The sequence below is a fragment of the Pseudorca crassidens genome, chromosome 7 (assembly GCF_039906515.1).
Source record: "Pseudorca crassidens isolate mPseCra1 chromosome 7, mPseCra1.hap1, whole genome shotgun sequence".
NCBI lineage: Eukaryota > Metazoa > Chordata > Mammalia > Artiodactyla > Delphinidae > Pseudorca > Pseudorca crassidens.
The window spans coordinates 11448181-11465385 of NC_090302.1; the positions used below are offsets into that span (position 1 = coordinate 11448181).

Genomic DNA, 17205 nt, shown 5'->3' on the forward strand with positions numbered 1-17205 from the left:
GAAAACATCGTAAAGAATAACAGTCAGGTGTAAGCAGTGTATATTCAGTAAGTTACCTCTTGTTAGAGAAACAGTTACTGGGAACTGGAAACTATGTGTCAGATGTTGGAGGAAAACTCATTCATCAGACATTTATTGTGCCAGGTGTGGGACTAGGATATGAGAAGACATTTGGCGCCCTCAAGGAGCTGCCACTCTAGTGGAGAAGACAGATATTTGATTAGAGGCACACGGGTGGTTCTCCACCTTGGCTGCACATTGGAATAAGTTGGGGAGGTTTTAAAAAAACAAACAAACAATGCCTAGAGATTCTGATTTAATTGTTCTGAGGTGTGGCCTGGGCGTCAGGACTTTTAAAAGCTCCCCAGGTAGTTGTGATTGTGTCAGGGTCGAATGTGGTAAGAGCTGCAAAAGTGGGGAAGTACAGGGTGCCTTGGGAGCACGGAGGAGGGGCACTTAACCCAGTCTAGGATGTGAGTGTGGGGGGATTGAGAAGACTTCCCAGAGAGGAGGAAATGCCTGAGCTAAGGCTTGATGAAAAAGACTGGACAGATAGTTCCTTCCAGAAGAGCAGCTGAATAAGGTAGAACAGTAAAGTGGTGAGTGCCTTTGGATGATCCATGCTGATTCTGCTGCTACTTTGCTTTGACTTTGGCTAGTTTATCCTCTGAGTTTCAGTGTCCTCATCTCTAAACTGGGGGTAATAATACTTACAGGGTTGTTGAAGATTATCTGAGATAATGCATGTACAGTGCTTAGGATCATGCCTGGCACCTAGGAAACAGATGCGGGCTGTGGTATGGTAATGATGTTATCGTTAGAGAATCAGAGCATGGATTGTTCAGAGAGCTACAAGTAGTTCTCTATAGCTGGATCTTAGGGTGCAAGACTGCACGAGGTAAGGGTGGGTGGCAAAAAAGAGCTTGGCAGATGGGCGGAGTTCCAGATCATGGAGGTATAAGAGTATAAGGCAACTAATGATGGGATATCATGGCAGAACCAGGACATTTCCATGGTAATATGTTAAGATATGATGTGCTCTGGGAAAGCTTGGGTCTGTATTGGAAAATGGCTCAGAATATAGTATTTTTAACTTCATTACATGTACTGAATTAGCAGGAGTGTTAATAGGACAGAAATAGGATTTTCAGTTCCTTTAGCCAAGTAGTTAAAAATATTAAGCATCTTAAAGAGTAATGGGGGAAATAAGTAGTCTCAAGGTATTCAGTAGTTCCAGAGATTCTCTGGAAATTGTTACAGTATTAGTGGTTTAATAAAAATATTAAGTAAGAGTTGCTTGGCCATTTACATTTAGAGGAGACACATTAAAACTTATTTTTTGATGTGCAGAGAAATAGAAAATGCTTCCATCTGCATTGGCTTCACTGGCCCTTATGTATATTTGTCGGTATGTTATATAACTTGTCACAGTGTCACAACATTAGTCACTACTTCTTCTGGGTCCCTTTCTTTTTCTCTTCTTCTGGGACCCCTATAATTCGAATGTTGGTGCGTTTAATGTTGTCCCAGAGGTCTCTGAGACTGTCCTCAATTCTTTTCATTCTTTTTTCTTTATTCTGCTCTGCAGTAGTTATTTCCACTATTTTGTCTTCCAGGTCACTTATCTGTTCTTCTGCCTCAGTTATTCTGCTATTGATCCCTTCTGGAGTATTTTAAAATACATTTATTGTGTTGTTCATCGTTGCTTGTTTCCTCTTTAGTTCTTCTAGGTCCTTGTTAAATGTTTCTTGCATTTTCTCTATTCTATTTCCAAGATTTTGGATCATCTTTACTATCTTTATTCTGAATTCTTTTTCAGGTAGACTGCCTATTTCCTCTTCATTTGTTAAGTCTGGTGGGTTTTTACCTTGCTTCTTCATCTGCTGTGTGTTTTTCTGTCTTTTCATTTTGCTTATCTTACTGTATTTGGGGTCTCCTTTTTGCAGGCTGCAGGTTCGTAGTTTCCGTTGTTTTTGGTGTCTGTCCCCAGTGGCTAAGGTTGGTTCAGTGGGTTGTGTAGGTTTCCTGGTGGAGGGGACTAGTGCCTGTGTTCTGGTGGATGAGGCTGGATCTTGTCTTTCTGAGTGGCAGGTCCACATCTGGTGGTGTGTTTTGGGGTATCTGTAGCCTTATTATGATTTTAGGCAGCCTCTCTGCTAATGGATGGGGCTGTGTTCCTGTCTTGCTAGTTGTTTGGCATAGGACGTCCAGCACTGTAGTCTGCTGGTCGTTGAGTGAAGCTGGGTGCTGGTGTTGAGATGGAGATCTCTGGGAGATTTTTGCCGTTTGATATTAAGTGGAGCTGGGAGGTAATATCGCAACTGTGGACCAGTGTCCTGAAGTTGGCTCTCCCACCTCAGAGGCACAGCACTGACTCCTGGCTGCAGCACCAAGAGCCTTTCATCCACACGGCTGGCACAAGGTGGCCATCCCTGGTTTCACATCAACATGGTCTCAGGCACAAACCTCCTTGTTTTTCCATTTTGTCTTTAAGTTACTTGTTGAACCAACCGGCCCGCCGTCCCCACGACTGTCGCGGCTTTGGCCGCCGGAGCCCCTCCAGAGCCGGCAGCCTCAGTGAGGCTGCCCTCCCCTCGGGCTCCGGGGCAGTTCCGTGACGGCGGAGGGAAGAGACCCCGAGCCAGGCGTTCCAGCTCTGCGGAAACGCGGGCTCCGTTCTCTCACTACTTCTTCTGTAATGTAACATGTAAATGATCATGGAGGAGCATGACTATAACTTGTATAGTCCAGTTTAGTTTGTTCTTAGGGTTGTAGTCAGCTTTTTTCTTTTTTTTTCCCTAAAGAGACTGTCATAATCTTTGGCTCCATGTAATAGAGCTCTGGCAGCTATTTGAACTGAGTAAGAAACTTAGGTAGTTTTATTATGCATTACAATGAGGCAGTAACTATGGGTAACACTAGAAGAGAAGTTAGCTTCATTGCTTCCACAAATGCTTATTTTCTTTGAAATCTTTTATTGCAAAAGCACTGTTGAAATGATGGATTATTGAGGTATACCTTACGTTTATTTTATGTTATATGTGCAAATTATTTGGAAGAAGAATTCCATTTAACTAGATCAGTGGTTCTTAAAGCGTGATCACTAGTCCAGCAGCATCACTATTACCTGGGTACTTATTGGAAATGCTAATTCTTGGGTCCTACCCCAGAAACCCTGGAGGTGGGGCTTCAAATCTATCTTTTAACATGCTAAAGTTTGAGTCATAAAAGTGTATAATCACTCTAGTCATTTATTGAAATCCTTTAGACCCCAGGAAAGCTAGTCTGTACTTCCTTTATTCCTTCTCAATATTTATTTGATTCTGGCTATGTGCCAGGCACTGTTTAGGTACCTGGGAAAAGCTAGTGGGTATGACAGACAAAAATCCCTGCTCTCCTGCAGTTTACATTTAGAGGAGGGAAACAGGTTGTGATTGGTGTGATGTGGAGAATTAAAATTCGATGGTAGAGAGTGTGTTGGGGAAGGCCTTTCTGAGGTCAGGTATAAGCCTTATTTTGAATGACAGGAAGGACCACCTGTATGAAGATCAATACAAAAGGCTATAAGATAGGAATGAATTAGGTGTGTTTAGGAGCAGACAGAAGGCCAGTATGGCTAGAGTGCAGTGGGCAAGGAGAGAGAGGTATGAAATGAAATTGGAGAGACAGGCAGAGGCCAGATAATGTAGGACCTTGTAAGGACTTTTTTCCTTCTCATTTTTTTAATTATAGTAAAATGCACATAACATAAAATTTATCAGCCTAACCACTTTTCAGTGTATGGTTCAGTGATATTAAGTACACTCATATTCTTGTGCAACCATCGCCAGCATCCATCTCCAGAACTGAGTTTGGTGGGCTTTTTTTTTTTTTTTTTCCGCTTAACTGGTGGATATCAGGAAATGCAAGTCTGAGGAAGAAAAGTGCCATTTGTTAAGTTAGAAATGCTTCTTAGAAATCCAGATGGGAAAGTTGAGCAGGCAGTTGCTAAGGGAATCTGGGGTCAGGGAAGAAGTCGGGTTGGAGACAGGATTTTGGGGCTCATCAGCATTTGCCTGGTAATTAATGCTGTGAGACTGAATGAGATCATTTAAGTAATGAGTGTAGACAGGGAGAGGTCCAGCACTAAGTTCAAGGGTAGGAGAGCTTATGTGAGAAGGAATCAGCAAAGGAGCAGCCAGTAAGGCAGGAAGAATACCAGTTGAGAGTGATGTCCTGGCAGGCAAGTGAAGAAAGTGTTTGGAGAAGGAGGGCAGATCAATCAGCTGTGTCAAATGCTGCTGAGAGGTTAAGACAAGCATCGAGAATTTACCATTTTGGCACATTTTAGCAATGTGGAGGTCATTGGTGATCATGACAAGTTGTCTCAGTGGTGTGGTGGGTTCAGAAGCCTGGTTGAAGTGTGTTAAAGAGAAAGGGAGGAGAAGCAGCAGAGATATAATGAGTTTAGACAACATTAGGATGTTCTTCGCTTAGAGAGATAGCAGATCTGTACAAACCACCTTAACTTAGTGGCACAGGTTAACATGTCGGAGCTCCAGTGTTAAAAAATTTGATATGTAACACCTTTGTATGCTCATGTTTTTTCCTTTCAATTTTTTAAATGGGGAAAAATAAGCTTAAAAGTGGACATTTGGGTAAAAAATGCGTGGAATCTCCAAGGAATCTCCATGGAGTCGTAGGGTCCTGCAGAATACGTTTTGAAAGTCATTATCTTAATCCCGAGGAATGAAATTCTGAGGTGAAATTCAGCCAGTTGCAAAATAGGCTTAAAGATATTTTTAGATTTTAGAGGGAATCTTCCTCGTACTCTTCAGATGACCTTAGAACATTCCTTTCTTTCAACAAACCCTCTACTTTGAGATTATTTGAATGAAGGGGATATTCCATATGGTATTTTCCACAGATGTTTTGGTGACCAAAGGATGCTGACCTTGTAGGTCTTTTTGTACTCTCTTGCAGGAAAAAAAAGGCATGAAACATTTTTAAACAGCTTTCTTAAAACTTGAGTTTACTTTTATTTAGTTAAGTAAGATACTCTGATTTAATGTCTAATTTAAAAATTATATTGGACAAAGGTATATTTAAATTCCTTGACTTTTAGAGCAGCCAACTCTTTTCACTCTAGGTACTTATTTAAGGCACAAGCCCAAATTTCTCCTCAGTGAGGAAGTAATGATCCTTCACATGAGAAATAAGTAGATCCCTGATCGACAGACAACTACCCCTGAGGAAGTAGAGGGAGTATTACGGTATTTTACTGAGTCTAAGATGCCATTATTTATAAGATGCACTGTTACTATATGTACTACTTACTACCAGGAAAGAAAAAAATGTTGCCATTTAGAATTGTAAGATGCAATAGATTGTAAGATTTGGGAAAATGTGGGGAAAAAATTTCATCTTAGAATCAATGAAACACAATTTGAGCTCCCGGAGGTCTGAGTTGCAGCTCTGACTGTGTTTCTAACTAGTTGTGAGACTACTGACAAGTCACTTAGAATCTCTTTGCTTCAGGTTTCTCACCTGTATGGTGAGGGTGATGACTGATCCACATACCTCATAGGATTATGATGAGGATGGAATGAGATAAATGAGATAGTTATTTTGAAAAGTGGAATCTACTGGGCAAATTCAGGGTATTTAGTTGATTGAAATTAAGCCTTAGATCTGATTAGGCAACTCAGAAAGTTTCTTCTCTGAGCTTTGTTGTCAGGTTTAAAATAGAATTCAGTCATAGAGGTTTGAATGTGTAACATTTTCTTCTACTAAATGATTTTCATGCAACCTGGAAAGAATCTTTTTATTGTAGTTTTAGAATCAAAGAGAAAATCTGAAGATACTATGACTCCGATGTTCTTATCACTCAGAATGAGCAACTGTTAACATTCTCTTAGTGCTATGATCTTTTAAAAACTTAATATAAAATATTTATGACATAAAAAGGTAAAAGGATATAATAATGAACATTCATATACTTGCCATTGACAATTTCAGCAAAGCCCCCTATTAGCATCCTGTCTTTATTATAGCCTAATGAGATAGGATACTGTTTCTCTTATTTGAGTCTTTAAAACCTGTAAATAAACAAGTTAACTTCATCTGAATATTTTATCCTGGCGTATGAGGGAGAAGGTTACTTTGTGCTAGTGTTGCCTTGGTTTGAGTTTCCTCAAAATTCTATTTATGGTTTTGGAGATCAGCTGTGTAAACTGGAAATATGACATCTGTAAAATCATAATAATGGCTAAGCTATTATATGCCAAACATTGTATCTAGGCAATTTTTGTGTGTTTTCTTTACATTTCACAATAGTTCTTCTGGTTAGCTATTTTCATTTTATAGATTAGGAGGGCGTGGCTCAGAGAAGTTGAGTAACTTGTCCAAAGTTCCACAGCCATTAAGTTGCGGAGCTAATGATTTTAATCAAGGTCTGCCCTATACCACAGCCTGCATATTCTATACCATGCTCCCTCAATACTTGTCAGTAATCACAATCTGTTTCTTTTATAGGCAAAACCCAGAGACCATGTTTGAAGTGTATGTTGAAGTGGCCTATCCTAGGACAGGTGGCACTGTTTCAGGTATTTGCATGTTCCATTATGATATGGCGTGTTTGTTTATTGTATGAGCTAGCCATGCACATCGGATAATATGTGAATATTCTAAGCGGTTACTTATCTTTAAGTATGTTTAAGTGTCTTTCCCTTTTATCTGTGCCCACATCATCCTAGGGAATGGAGAATAATTGCAGTGAACAATTTAAATTAAGAGTTTTACTATAACAGCCTTGAAATATGGCTTTATTCATTGTAATCATTGGGTTTTGGTTTGTATCTTTCAGAGATGCCTGGAAGTCAACTATTTAGTGTGAAATATTGTCACCTTGCTAATAAGGAAGGTTTAGAATTAGGTTACAAAATAATATAAAGGGAAATCTCTGCCAGTAAACTGGAAGGAGATGTTTGAAATGGATTTAGTTCAGTAAATTTTGTCAGCTGGTTAAAGAAAGTTTGGAACTTAATTGAAGGAAACACCTCCTCTGGCTTTAGCTTTTGGACTAATTTGGACATGTATTCCTGAGCAACAGGGTCTTGGATAAGGTTAGCGTATCTTGTGTAGGTTGAGTAAATCACTTCTTGACCTAAAATCCTTCTTGGTTAATGAGAAAAAATAACCTTCTGACCTAGTGTTCTTTTTCCTGGTGCCTAAGAGAGTGATGCATTTGCCAAAGGTCTGTTAGGGAGCGGCTCTCGGTCCACACACCAACAGTTGCATGTATTATTTGGTGTTTATGGAGAATGAATTTATTTGGATTAGAAACTTGGAGTAATCAGGATTCCAATGGCAGTTATGCCTGTAATTGGCTATACAAACCTTGGACATATTTTCTACTTCATTATTTTAATTAGATTGTAATACTCATAAAATAGTTACCTTTTATTGAGTATCTGTTGTTCTGTTGTCCTACATGCTTGACATACATAGTCAGTCCTTACAATACAACCCTTAAAGATAGTTGGATGGCGTCTCCATTATGCCTATGAGAAAACAGAGTCTGAGAGGTCAAATAACTTACCAAGATTTTACAGCTACTGTGTGGAACAGCCAGGGTTTTAGGTTCAAGTCCTCTTCATTCTGCTAAGTTGCCTTCTTGAGGATAGTGACCATGTTGTACACATCTCTCCATGTCATCTGCAGGGCTTTGTACAATGTCACCAATATTTGTTAAAATGAATACATTTCTCAATATCAAAAGTGAGAATTGCGTGTGCTCCACTTTCTGGATTATTTCATGAAGGCTGTGAAACATGTTATATAAACTTATGGTCATTCTAGAAGTAGAATGTTAATATTCATCTTAAGTTATGCCTCTAATTGTGCAAACCATTGGATTGGGAAGGGAAGTAGCTGATACTAGGTGTGTTCGTGCAGCAGTACCTCTGTGAACTGACTCGTCAGAGTAACCAATTGGTGATGGCTGTGATTTGACAGATTTAAGGACAAAAACTTTTCTTATTTCTACAGTTGCTAATGTTCCCCCTTTCAATGCTGTAGGATTTTTTCCCCCAAAGTTAAAATGAATTTTCTTGGGGAATGTGAACGAAGTTTGATGAGTACAAATAAGAAAAAGGAACAAAATGGAGTCTTTACCTTATCCTCTTCTTTAAGTCATCTAATTCCTCTCCCCGTAGACAACTCTTTTCTTGTTTAACCCTTTAGTTTACTTTTTAAAAACTTTAAATTTTGAAAATATTTTATTTCAAGTTTTTTTTTTTTTCGGTATGTGGGCCTCTCACTGTTGTGGCCTCTCCCGTTGTGGAGCACAGGCTCCGGATGCACAGGCTCAACGGCCATGGCTCACGGGCCCAGCCTCTCCGCGGCACGCGGGATCTTCCTGGACTGGGGCACGAACCCGTGTCCCCTGCCTCGGCAGGCAGACTCTCAACCACTGTGCCACCAGGGAAGCCCTGAAAATATTTTAAAAGATAAAAGTTACAAGAATAGTTATGTGCATACTCCCTTTTCCTTAGATTCATCAATTGTTACTATTTTGCCACATTTGCTTTATTACTCTGTGTGTATTTTTTGCTGAACCTTTTGAGAATAAGTTGCAGACTTTGTGACCCTTCACCCCTAAATACTTCAGGATATATCTCCTAAGAATAAGGACATTTTCTTAAATAACTCGAGTACAGTTACCAGAATAAGAAAGTTAATGTCATTTGTCCATGTTCAATCAGTTGTCCCAATAATATCCTTTATAGCACTTTCGCCTCTGATCCAGAGAATTCAGGATCATGTAATCCGTTTAGTTTTCACATCTATTTATTTTTTTTTAGTCTGGAACAGTTTTGCAACCTTGTTTTTTTATAAACCTTTGTGAAATGTTTTTGAAGAAATTAGGTCTCTTGTTTTGTATAAAGTCCCTGGGTTTGAATCTGATTGTATCCTCATGATTAGATTAGGTTATGGATTTTGGGTGGGAATATTTCAAACGTGATATTGTATCCTTCTCAGTGTATCATATCAGCAGGGACATGATGTCCATCCCATTATTTGTGGAAAAATGTGCATAAAACTTTTGTGTACAGTTTAATAATTATAAAGTGAGTACCCATGTTACTGCTATTCAGGTTAAGACAAATAATGTTGCCTGGTTCTAAGGAAATTCTGGTCCTGGCAAGAAGACCCCTGCCCTAGCCCTGTGCTTTAGAGGGCCATGCTTTGGCCTTCTTCTGAAGTGCCCCCTTCAGGCAAGGAGTCTGTGGGGCCTGTGGGACATGCCCATTTAGAGCCCAAACCCTTCCATCCTAGACAAACTTTGAATACCTAGGATCTAAGAATTTCTTGACCCAGTGGCCCCAGGTTTATTTCCAGAGTCTGTGTGAGTCTTCTCTAGGGTTTGTCCTTCTGAGGGTAGACTGGCTACTGGTGTACACACCCCTAGGCCCAAGGGGTGGCCTAAGGGTATCTGTTTGTGGGGAGTAGGGTATGCAATGGAGCTTGGGCTTGTGAGTGGAGGTGACTGCATCCCTGTGTGTGAGGTTCCTGGCAGTGTGGGATGGAAAAGGGGGAGATGGACAGTGGGCCAGTGGCCAGTTTTCCCTGAACCATGTTTCTACGTGGAACTCTAAGGAATCCAAGAATTTTCAGTGTGAATCTGTCCTTCCAAGTAGTTATGATAGGAGGATGGAACATATTTTATTTAATAGTTTGTTAGCTTATTTCATATCTTGTAAATATTTAGACATTTGGTTTGTGGGCCTCTGTTTGTACTCTTGCCAAGGCCCTGTAAATGTTAGAGGTGGGGCTGGCCAGTGCCCCAGAAGTCCCTCCACTCCCCTTCTCCAGAGGTAACTACTATCCTGACTTTTATGATACTCATTTCTTTGTTTTTCTTTGTAGCTTTACCACATAAGTATAGTTCCTTGAAAAATTTAATTTAGTAGTGCCTGTTTCTGAATTTTATAGAATTATTCTGTGTGTAGTTTTGCTGCTTGTTTGCTCAAGTCTGTGAGGGTCCTCTGTGTTGTTGTGTGTCATTTATTTTCATTGCAGTGTAATACACTTTAATATTATATCACAGTTTATTCATTCTACTGTTGAAAGCACTTGAAGTTGTTTGCAGTTTTTGGCTATTACAAGCAAGGCTGCTGTGATCTTTATACATAAATCCTGGAGCATGTAAACATACTTTTACATAGGATATATACCATATTTGATTACTAGATAATGCTAAACTGTTTTTCAAAGTTGATTGTGCTTTTCTACACTCCCTTCAGCAGTGTTTGATAGTCTTTATTGTTGAACATCTTCATTAGTTCTTAATACAATTAAATTTGTTGGGTTTGGCCAACCTGATAGTTGTGTGGTAGTATCTCCTTGTTGCTTTTATTTGCATTTTCCTGGTGACTAATGAGATTGAGCACCTTTTCATATGCTTATTGACCTTGTGAATACCTTTCTTTTTAAAGTGCCTGTTCAAGGCTTACTCATTTTTTAATTGTTTTCTATTTTTTCCTTGTTGATTTATAAGAAATTGTTTGTCCTGCTACTATTAATTATCTGGTCAAGTGTGTTGTAGATATTGTCTCCTACTCTATGATTTGTCTTTCCCTCTCTTTCTGGTATCTTTGATCAAAACTTCTTGATTTTCATATCTACAGTTTATCAATGTTTTCCTACCCTACAGATAAGAAACTATTATCCTATATTTTCTTCTGAGAAATTTATAGTTTTGTCTTTCACATTCTTTAATATATCAAGGATTTTAATTTTCTATTAGATGATTAATATCCAGAAAAGCTAAACTTAAATTTGATTCCTTATCCATGATTTTTAAAAATTGGGAAACTAAATAAAGCCAAATTACTAAGATACACTATTCCTCTACATAAAATGTGTTTTTATAAAATGGTCAGGTACTTCTAAATAATACCTAAAAAATTACCTCACAAAGAAAGAGGGTGACAAATGTGAGAAAGGCTGGTAAGAAATACTACTAGACGTTAAAGACAGTTCTTTTTCCCATCGATTACTTTTAATGTCGGAACTAGTGAAGGTATTGTCAACTCTCATGTGTTCTTTGCTCTGAAAGCATTCCATGACATCCATGGAAGGGACATGTATTCTGTCAGTTCTACTTAGATATTGCATCCAGACCTGTGGCACTGAGTGGGACATCTTCCAAAGATTGTGCAAATAAAATTTGGGTACACAAACTGAACTCACGGTGCTGCTTACTTTCTTTGGGAATTCGTAAGATTTCCTAGTTCCTAATACCAGTGAATAAGCTGTCACTTAGTATTTGATTTTAGGTAACTTTTGTCTACTTCTACAACCTCTTTTTTTTTAATACAACTTATTATATCTGCCTTTTTCTGATACTATTTAAGCCTTATTTTTGCCATTTAGATGATTGCAAAGAATGTGTCTTAAAATTAGTCTTTGTTCATTGGATCTGCATCTCTGATCTCTGCCAAAATATCTGAGCAAACTTAAATATAAACCTTACGCTATACAGTACTAGTGTCTGGGCATAATCTTCTCTTTGAAGTTTGTTTGCATCCCCCAGAGGGCTTAATTCCCTGCTGTGAGAAGGTGGGTTAGAAAGCACTGAAACTACTTTATGGGTCTTTAATTGGAGGATTTAGTATACATTTTGTTCTATAAATTTCTGTGGGAGTTTCATTCTTATGATTTTTTCTTATACTGTGGTATATTATGTTCTCATTGTAAATTAAAAAAAATACTAAAAATTTTCCAATTATTTGAGTACATATTGGCAGATCATCCCTGGTGTGTATTTTTTTCTATTCATCTTTAAATTTTTTTAAAAATTTATTTATTTTATTTATTTAATTTTTGGCTGTGTTGGGTCTTCATTGCTTCCCGTGGGCTTTCTCTAATTGAGGTGAGGGGGGGCTACTCTTCGTTGTGGTGTGCGGGCTTCTCATTGTGGTGGCTTCTCTTGTTGCAGAGCACGGGCTCTAGGCGCATGGGCTTCAGTAGTTGTGGCACATGGGCTCAGTAGTTGCGGCTCGCGGGCTCTAGAGCGCAGGCTCAGTAGTTGTGGCGCATGGACTTAGTTGCTCCACGGCATGTGGGATCTTCCTGGACCAGGGCTCGAACCCATGTGCCCTGCATTGGCAGGCGGATTCTTAACCACTGAGCCACCAGGGAAGCCCATATTCATCTTTAAATTTTTAGTAGCTTGTTTTCTTACTAGTTTTTGACTATGTATAAATTTTTAGAAATTTTTAAAAATTACAAAGAAAAGAAAAATTATTACTCAGTAATAACTACTGTTAATGTTTTGATTTATTTTCTTGTAGCCTTCTTTTGTGTGTGTATGTGTGTGTGTGTAAATATATAAACTTCCCCCCCAACTTCTGCTACATGTGTGTGTTTTCCATGTTCTCCCTCAAATCATTAAACTTTTCCTAAAATTATTAATATAACTTTGTAAAAATCATTTTAGTTGCTATAAATTATGACATCATGTTTATGTGCTATATTTACTTGTAATTACATCTTTAGATTTTTTCCAGGGTATTTCTCTTGTAAATAATGCCAGTGAACATCTTTTGTGTATAATCTTGTTATTTAGGTATGTGAGTTTAATGTTTTAAAAAGAAGTAGGATCATTTTGAGTAGAGCTTTGATCTATCTTGTTCTTACTTTTTTAGTGCTTTCTTTTTTTTTTTTGCCAGTTTCATTTTGTGTACTCTAATTTATGTATTTGTTCAAGAACCCACCAGAAAATGAATACAGTCACCTCCAGTTGTGAAAGCTCCCAGAGCTGAGTTCAGCCTGTCTGACTGAAGGTCTGGAGAGAGGGTGCTCTTGCAAGAGGGATGAGCTTGCCCAGTCCAATGATCAGATGGTACTGGCATGCTGAAACTCTGGAATGCATTTCAAATACAAGTGTCTCGTTACAGCTGGCATCTCTGAGCCTGCTGCAGGCACTTTTTTTTTTCTTGTTCTTAAAATATATATTTTTTAACATCTTTATTGGAGTATAATTACTTTACAATGGTGTGTTAGTTTCTGCTTTATAACAAAGTTAATCAGTTATACATATGTTCCCATATCTCTTCCATCTTGCATCTCCCTCCCTACCACCCTCCATATCCCACCCCTCTAGGTGGTCTCAAAGCACCTCGCTGATCTCCCTGTGCTATACGGCTGCTTCCCACTAGCTATCTATTTTATGTTTGGTAGTGTATATATGTCCATGCCACTCTCTCACTTTGTCCCAGCTTACCCTTCCACCTTCCCATATCCTCAAGTCCATTCTCTAGTAGGTCTGTGTCTTTAATCCCGTCTTACCCCTAGGTTCTTCATGACCTTTTTTTTTCTTTTTCTTAGATTCCATATATATGTGTTAGCATATGGTATTTGTTTTTCTCTTTCTGACTTACTTCACTCTGTATGACAGACTCTAGGTCCATCCACCTCACTACAAATAACTCAATTTTGTTTCTTTTTTTGCGGTACGCGGGCCTCTCACTGTTGCTCCCGTTGCGGAGCACAGGCTCTGGACGTGCAGGCTCAGTGGCCATGGCTCACGGGCCTAGCCGCTCCGTGGCATGTGGGATCTTCCCGGACCGGGGCACGAACCCATGTCCCCTGCATCGGCAGGCGGACTCTCAACCACTGCGCTACCAGGGAAGCCCTTAATTTTTTTTTTTTTAATTGCCACAAAATGCCAATCTCAGAGCCTCATTTTTCTCAACTATAAAATTGGGGCCCTGATAGTGTCTACTTCATTCAGTCGAAAGGATTAAAGTAAAATGCACAGTGCGTGGGACATGGGAAGTTCTTAATTAATGGGAGCTGTTGTTATTTATCATTTGTTTTGAAAGATTTAATTTTTTTAGGAGAAGATTTAGGTTCACAGCAAAATTGAGAGGGTGATACAGAGATTTCCTGTATATGCCTGCCCCACACATGCACAGCCTCCCCTATTATCAGTATTCCCCACGAGAGTGGTATGTTTGTTACAATTGATGAACCTACACTGACACGTCACAATCACCCAAAGTCCGTTGTTTATGTCATGGTTCACTCTTGGTGTTGTATATTCTGTGGGTTTGGATGAATGTATAATGACATGTATCCATCATTATAGTATACAGAGTATTTTCACTGCTCTAAAAATTCTCTGTGCTCTACCTGTTTAGCCCCCCTTGCCCTCCACACACTGTCCCCTTCCCACCAACCACTGATCTTTTTACTGTCTCCAGTTTTGCCTTTTCCAGAATGTCATGTAGTTGGAATCATAGTTGTATGTAGCCTTTTCAGATGGGTTTCTTTCACTTAGTCCTATGCATTTAATGTCCCTCCATGTCGTTTCATGGCTTGATGCCTCATTTCTTTTTAGTGCTGAATAATATTCCATTGCCTGCATGTGCCACAGTTTGTGTATCCATTTACTTACTAAAGGACATCTTGGTTGCTTCCAGGTATTGACAGTTATGAATAAAGCTGCTAATAAACATCCACGTGCTGGTTCTCATGTGGACATAGGTTTGCAACTCCTTTGGGTAAACACCAAGAAGCCTGATTGCTGGATTGTATGGCAGGAGTATGTTTAGTTTTGTAAGAAACCACCAAACTGTCTTCCAAGGTGGCTGTACCATTTTACACTCCCACCAGCAATGAATGAGAGTTCCTACTGCTTCATATCCTCATCAGCACTTGGTGTTGTCTGAGTTCTGGACTTTGGCCATTCTAATAGGTGTATGGTAGTATAACATTGTTTTGATTTGCATCTCCCTGATTACATATGACGTGGAGCATCTTTTCATATGTTTATTTACCATCTGTGTATCTTCTTTGGTGAGGGGGTTTCTTTTTTTAAAAAATTTATTTATTTATTTTTGGCTGTGTTGGGTCTTTGTTGCTGCGTGCCGGCTTTCTCTAGTTGCGGTGAGCGGGGGCTACTCTTTGTTGCGGTGTGCGGGCTTCTCACTGCGGTGGCTTCTCTTGTTGCGGAGCATGGGCTCTAGGCGCGTAGGCTTCAGTAGTTGTGGCATACAGGCTCAGTAGTTGTGGCTCACGGGCTCTAGAGCGCAGGCTCAGTAGTGGTGGCACACGGACTTAGTTGCTCCGCGGCATGTGGGATCTTCGTGGACCAGGGCTCGAACTCGTGTCCCCTGCATTGGCAGGCAGATTCTTAACCACTGATGCACCAGGGAAGTCCCGTGAGGGGGTTTCTGTTAAGACCTTTGGCCCATTTTTATTTATTTATTTATTTTATTTATTTATTTTTGCGGTACGTGGGCCTCTCACTGCTGTGGCTTCTCCCGTTGTGGAGCACAGGCTCTGGACGCGCAGGCTCAGCGGCCATGGCTCACGGGCCCAGCCGCTCCGCGGCATGTGGGATCCTCCCGGACCGGGGCACGAACCCGCGTCCCCTGCATCCGCAGGCGGACTCTCAACCACTGCGCCACCAGGGAAGCCCTGGCCCATTTTTAAAATTGGGTTGTTTGTTTTCTTATTTTTGAGTTTTAAGAATTCATGGTATATTTTGGATAACAGTCCTTTATCAAATATGTCTTCTGTAAATATTTTCTTCCAGTCTATAGCTTGTTTTCTCATTGTCCTGATATTTTGTCTTTGGCAGAGCAGAAGTTTTTAATTTTAATGAAATCTGGCCTATAGATTATTTCTTTCATGGATCATGTTTGTGGTCATCACCATAACTAAGATCATGTAGGTTTTCTCCTATGTTATCTTCTAGGAGTTCTATAGTTTTGTGTTTTACATTTAGGTCATGATCCATTTTGAGACAATTTTTGTGAGAGATGTAAGAAAGGTCTGTGGCTAGATTCAGTATTTTGAGTGTGGATGTCCAGCTGTTCCAGCAGTGTTTGTTGAAGAGACCATTTTTGCTCCATTGTATTGCCTTTGTTGCTTCGGCAAAGATCAGTTGACTAATTTCTTTGGGTCTATTTCTGGGCTGTCTGTTGATCCATTGATCCATTTGTCTATTCTTTCACCAATGCCATCCTGTGTTGGTTTCTATAGCTTTATGGTCAGTCTTGAAGTCAGTTAGTGTCAGTCTTTGAACTTTGTTCTTTTCTTTCATATTGTGTTGGCTATTCTGGGCCTTTTGCCTTTCTCTGTAAACTTTAGAATTAGTTTGTTGATATCCATAAAGTAACTTGCTGGTATTTTGTTCGTTTTTGTATTGAATCTTTAGATCAAGTTGGGAAGAACTGACATCTTGGCAATATTGAGTCTTCTGATCTGTGAACATGGAATATATCTCCATTTATTTAATTCTATGATTTCGTTCATCAGAGTTTTTTGTAGTTCCCCTCATATAGTTCTTGTATGTATTTTTTTTTTTTTTTTTGCGGTACGCGGGCCTCTCACCGCTGCGGCCTCTCCCACTGCGGAGCACAGGCTCCGGACGCGCAGGCTCAGCGGCCATGGCTCACGGGCCCAGCCGCTCTGCGGCACGTGGGATCCTCCCAGACCGGGGCACGAACCCGCTTCCCCTGCATCGGCAGGCGGACTCTCAACCACTGCGCCACCAGGGGAGCCCTCTTGTATGTATTTTTGTTAGATTTATTCCAGAGTAGCTGTTATTTTAAATTCCGATGTTATTTTTATTTAAGGCAAGAGTTCCTATCTGTGTAGAACTCTGCTGTCCAACAATTGTTATCAGTCTAACACAGCTGAAAAATGGGAAGTAAGTAAAAGTAACTAGCCAAAATAGATTTCTCAGAATCCATGCATTCAAACTTAAATCTTTTATTCATGGGAAAGCACTTAGCTTATGCCCTATGTGCTTTGCTTTGCCCTGAGGATTCTTCTCTATTATATTGATCAGCACAGTTATTGATTATGCTGATGACATTAAATCATTGTATTAGGGCTCTTTGTTGTAAGTGGCAGAAACCCAACGAAATCTGGCTTGAGCAAAAAAGGGAATTTGTTGGCTCTCAATACTGAGAAGTTGCAGTGGTAAAACTGGTTTTGGGTTTTGATGGATCTAGGTGTTCTACATATATTTTCATAGATTTGTCATATCTTTATCTCTTGGTTTTCTGTCGTCTGTGTTTGGTTCATTTCTGGTCAAGTGCTCCCTATATAATTGCAAAGATGGCTACTAGCAAATTGAAGATTATATTCTACCAATTTAGTCACCCAAGTGGAAGAAGAGTGTTTTATGTTTTTCTGAGCCAT

The 17205-nt window shown here is 39.6% G+C and overlaps 1 protein-coding gene across 6 annotated transcripts in view; it reads left to right on the forward strand.

Moving 5' to 3' along the window:
• The window catches only part of DENND1A (DENN domain containing 1A), a 541250-nt gene that overhangs the window by 37621 nt on the left and 486424 nt on the right, over positions 1-17205 (forward strand). For all 6 annotated transcript variants that reach the window (XM_067743355.1, XM_067743356.1, XM_067743357.1 and 3 more), the window contains exon 2: positions 6514-6584. In XM_067743355.1, the coding sequence (XP_067599456.1) occupies positions 6514-6584 (71 nt within the window). The remainder of the gene's footprint in view (positions 1-6513; positions 6585-17205) is intronic.